General features: G+C 47.0%; 1 protein-coding gene across 1 annotated transcript; it reads left to right on the top strand.

The window, feature by feature from the left end:
* Window position 1: 1 nt before the first annotated feature.
* Window positions 2–1,006, top strand: CCR75_009452 (uncharacterized protein; the record flags this gene model as incomplete). The annotated part of the gene is made up of 1 exon (XM_067967491.1): window positions 2–1,006. The coding sequence occupies one exon, from the start codon at window positions 2–4 to the stop codon at window positions 1,004–1,006; it is 1,005 nt and encodes a 334-aa protein (XP_067816279.1).
* Window positions 1,007–3,729: the final 2,723 nt, after the last annotated feature.

Consider the following 3,729-nt stretch of genomic DNA (forward strand, 5'->3'; position numbering starts at 1 on the left):
AATGAACTTCCGTCTCCCGTCTTCCGTGGCCGCTACGCTTCGTCGAGCTTATTCGACGAGCTCAGGTCAGCAAAAGGTCGCTGTCCTTGGTGCAGCTGGCGGCATTGGTCAGCCCATGTCACTATTGCTAAAGGATTGCGACCACATTAAACACCTGAGCCTTTTCGACGTGGTGCACACGCCAGGGGTGGCTGCTGACATTGGCCATATTAATACACACGCTAAAGTCACGGGCCACGTGGGCATGGACCAGGTGGCCGAGGCTTTGGAGGGCGCAAATGTTGTCGTCATTCCCGCTGGCGTACCGCGCAAACCGGGGATGACGCGCGACGATTTATTCAATACCAACGCCGGTATCGTGCAGTCACTCGCGGCCGCTGCAGCCAAGCATTGCCCGGATGCAATGATGCTCATCATCGCAAATCCTGTGAATTCAACTGTCCCTATCGTGGCCGAGACGTTTAAAAAGGCTGGCGTGTATAATCCCAAGCGCCTCTTTGGCGTCACGACGCTCGACATTGTGCGTGCAGCTACCTTTGTAGCTGACAACCAAAAGTGGGACCCGCGTACGACTAATGTAAAGGTCATTGGTGGACACGCTGGCACTACGATTTTGCCGCTACTGTCGCAACTTCAGGGCGCCAAGTTCTCTGACGAAGACATTGCTATACTCACACGTCGTATCCAATTTGGTGGCGATGAAGTTGTACAGGCCAAGAATGGCACGGGATCCGCAACGCTGTCGATGGCGTATGCAGGTGCACGCTTTACCACCCGCTTGTTGGATGCCATGAATGGAGCCAAAGACATTGTCGAGTGCTCGTACACGCAGAACGATGTAACGCCGTTGTCATTTTTTTCCACCCCTGTGACGCTTGGACCGAATGGAGTCGAGGCTGTGCATCACTTTGGCGAGCTGTCGACCGTTGAAAAAGCCAATTTTGACGAAATGCTGGTAACTCTGGAAGCTCAAATCCAAAAGGGTGTCGAGTTTGTTAAACACTAAGTAATGGACGGACAGTTATTGCTTACAAAGCTTGCGAATGTATTCTCTCATGTTGGATTGACTTTCAGATACGCTGAAGAAATAATAAAGTTGAAGAATAGTGATACTTCGTGATTGAGACTGTGATTTTTTTTGGAAAAAGTCTTAATTTTAAAGTGTGATTTTTAGGATACAATGTGAACCAGGATAATTTGACATTTTCAATATTATTGTACAAGTAGCCAGAATTCAGGACGGCTGGGATAGCCACGTCAAAGACCGATACACTTGAATAGAAGAAAACAAGAATTATCGGTAGGTATTGAAGCGCCAATTGCTTTTATTGCTGTTCTCCTATTCGACATATTTCGAGCAATTTGGTGTAAAGGGAAGTTTTAGTAATTATCGAATTTTAAATAATACAAAAGGTTATTTACCCACCACGCCAACCAATGTGTAGGCGGGCACGTCGTAATGCGGCCACGCTCTACTATGACACACACCCTAGCACAGCGATCAAGCGGTTTACCCAGCTTCTCTTGCGTGCAGTGAACTAGTTGCGGTGGGCGCGTTAGCGGCCTCACCCAACGCACAAAGTACTCTGGTAAAGTGTCGTCACGGGAGCGGTAATCCGGCTCCTCGTGCGCACTTACCAAGCAAGAAGTAGTTTTCAGACTGGTTTATATTTAATCGTATTAAATATAAACACCTATTTTTACCAATTAAAATGTCATCTCTATAGATAACACTTAATATGTATTGCGAGCGTATCTTTCTAGATACCTCGCGTAACGGATGACGCTAGCCGTCATCACGGATGACGCTGGGCGTCATCCCTCCTAATGTGAATGCACCCATGTGCATCACATACACAAGGGTTGGTCACAAATGTGCACCACACCCGAGTGCTGGGTCTAATTACTATTATTTAGTAATTGACCATCCCCTTAAGTACACCAAGTGTACTTAACGGGGACTGTGTAACATTAGGGCAACTTTAGCCCGTTACACATGAAATGCGTATATTTATTGATTTTTGTCATTGTTATGATTTAGATTTAGTCGTGGCCATGGTGTAAACAGCGTAAATATTAAGGACTGAAGACGCTAGCAATAAATTCTTGAAGATGTAGTAATCCGCATATTGTTTGCTTTCCAGCTTCGTGTTTAGAACGTGGGAAGAGATGAAATCATCATCGTACTGTAAATCCTTTAACGTGTAGTGAAATTTCACTATGCGTTTCATTACTGGTATCAATGCGCCTGTCGTTAGACGCACCGTCATCCTCGTTGGAGGGATGCCGCGCTCAACATATTTGAGCCTACGACCCTCTAGCGACTGGCGACGAATAAAGTTATCCGACGCTCCACAGTCCACTAGGGCTCTAAGTGACAAATCATTTGTCACTTGGTGGGATACCTCATCACCTCATTACCTGGTGCAGAGAATCATAATGATTGTGTGTCTGGAGCAACTTTCGTCAAGAGATTTGCGAATTCTCTTGAGGTTGCTGGATCAGTAGGGCGTTGAGCCCCTACTGGCCCCGACAGTTTTTTTGGCGGTCCGCCTCGCTGTTGCGATTTCGCAACAACGTCGGACCCGCGACCGTTGCCCTTTTTGGCATTCCGTCCATTATTACGTTCAGTACCTCTCGGTACTGGGCGTGGAGCACTACACTCATGAGCGTAGTGTCCTAACTTCTGACAGCGATTGCATTTCGGCAATCGCTTACTGTTCGAAAAACGAGATTTCTCGCTTTCGACATAAGAGAGGTCCATAGCTTCTGAACCTCCCAGTTCGTGTCGTCTTGGAGGACGATATGATGACGAACTAGCTTGAGCCTGTCTCAAGCTAAAGTCCTCCTGTTCCGCAACGGATATTGCTTCTACAAGCGTATCCAGTTCCAAGCGGAACTGATGGGTCTTTACGGGATCATCCGTAAGACCTTGCATGAATACCGTACTCAACGTGTTTTCATAAACTGGGTTATTTGTTATACAACTCGCTAAGAGTCGTATGTGCTGGGCATATGCGTGAACATCATGCTTGCCTTGCTTGAGTTTCAAAAGCTATAATCGAGCTCTGAACTCAGCCCTAGGCGGTTCAAACGTCTGTTTGAGCCGGGCTTTAAAAGCCTTAAGCGACCCAAAGACATGTGAGTCGCGCAACTTAAGGCCTAGTGCCCAAGTTTCGGCACGACCTGCCAAATTTGACTGAGCAAATGCGACTTGCATTTGCTCGTCGACGATGTGACGAGCCCTTATGGCATCGTCCAACTCGATAAACCATCATAAGAAAGAGTCTTCTTCGACTCCCCTATACTTAAAGATGTCAATCTTTAAGGTTCCGGGACGACGCGTTTGCGTCATCCCTGATACAGGGGTATGTACCTGTTGTAACCTCAACAGTTCTGCCTGTTGAGAGCCTTGCTGACTCAGCATGGCTACCTTTTCCTTCATCTCGTCAAGTTAATGTTGTATGAACTTGGCGATGGCTGAATGGAGGGCATCTCTGTTCAAATTGGACAGCATTGCCAAGATTGCATCGTTTCCTACTGTCGAACTCTTTCATTCGACCGCACTCCTTTCTATGTCACTTCGAAAGGAGTAGCTTTCACGGGAAACGTGATGCGTATTCCCACTATCATCTAACATGTCCATATTAGATGATAGATCTGTGGTCTTTGAACGTGCTACCAGGTGTAACGGGGCACCGCCGACTTGTACTGCTTCAGTACAAGTCC

Source organism: Bremia lactucae, linkage group LG14 (genome assembly GCF_004359215.1).
Source record: "Bremia lactucae strain SF5 linkage group LG14, whole genome shotgun sequence".
Classification (NCBI taxonomy): domain Eukaryota; phylum Oomycota; class Peronosporomycetes; order Peronosporales; family Peronosporaceae; genus Bremia; species Bremia lactucae.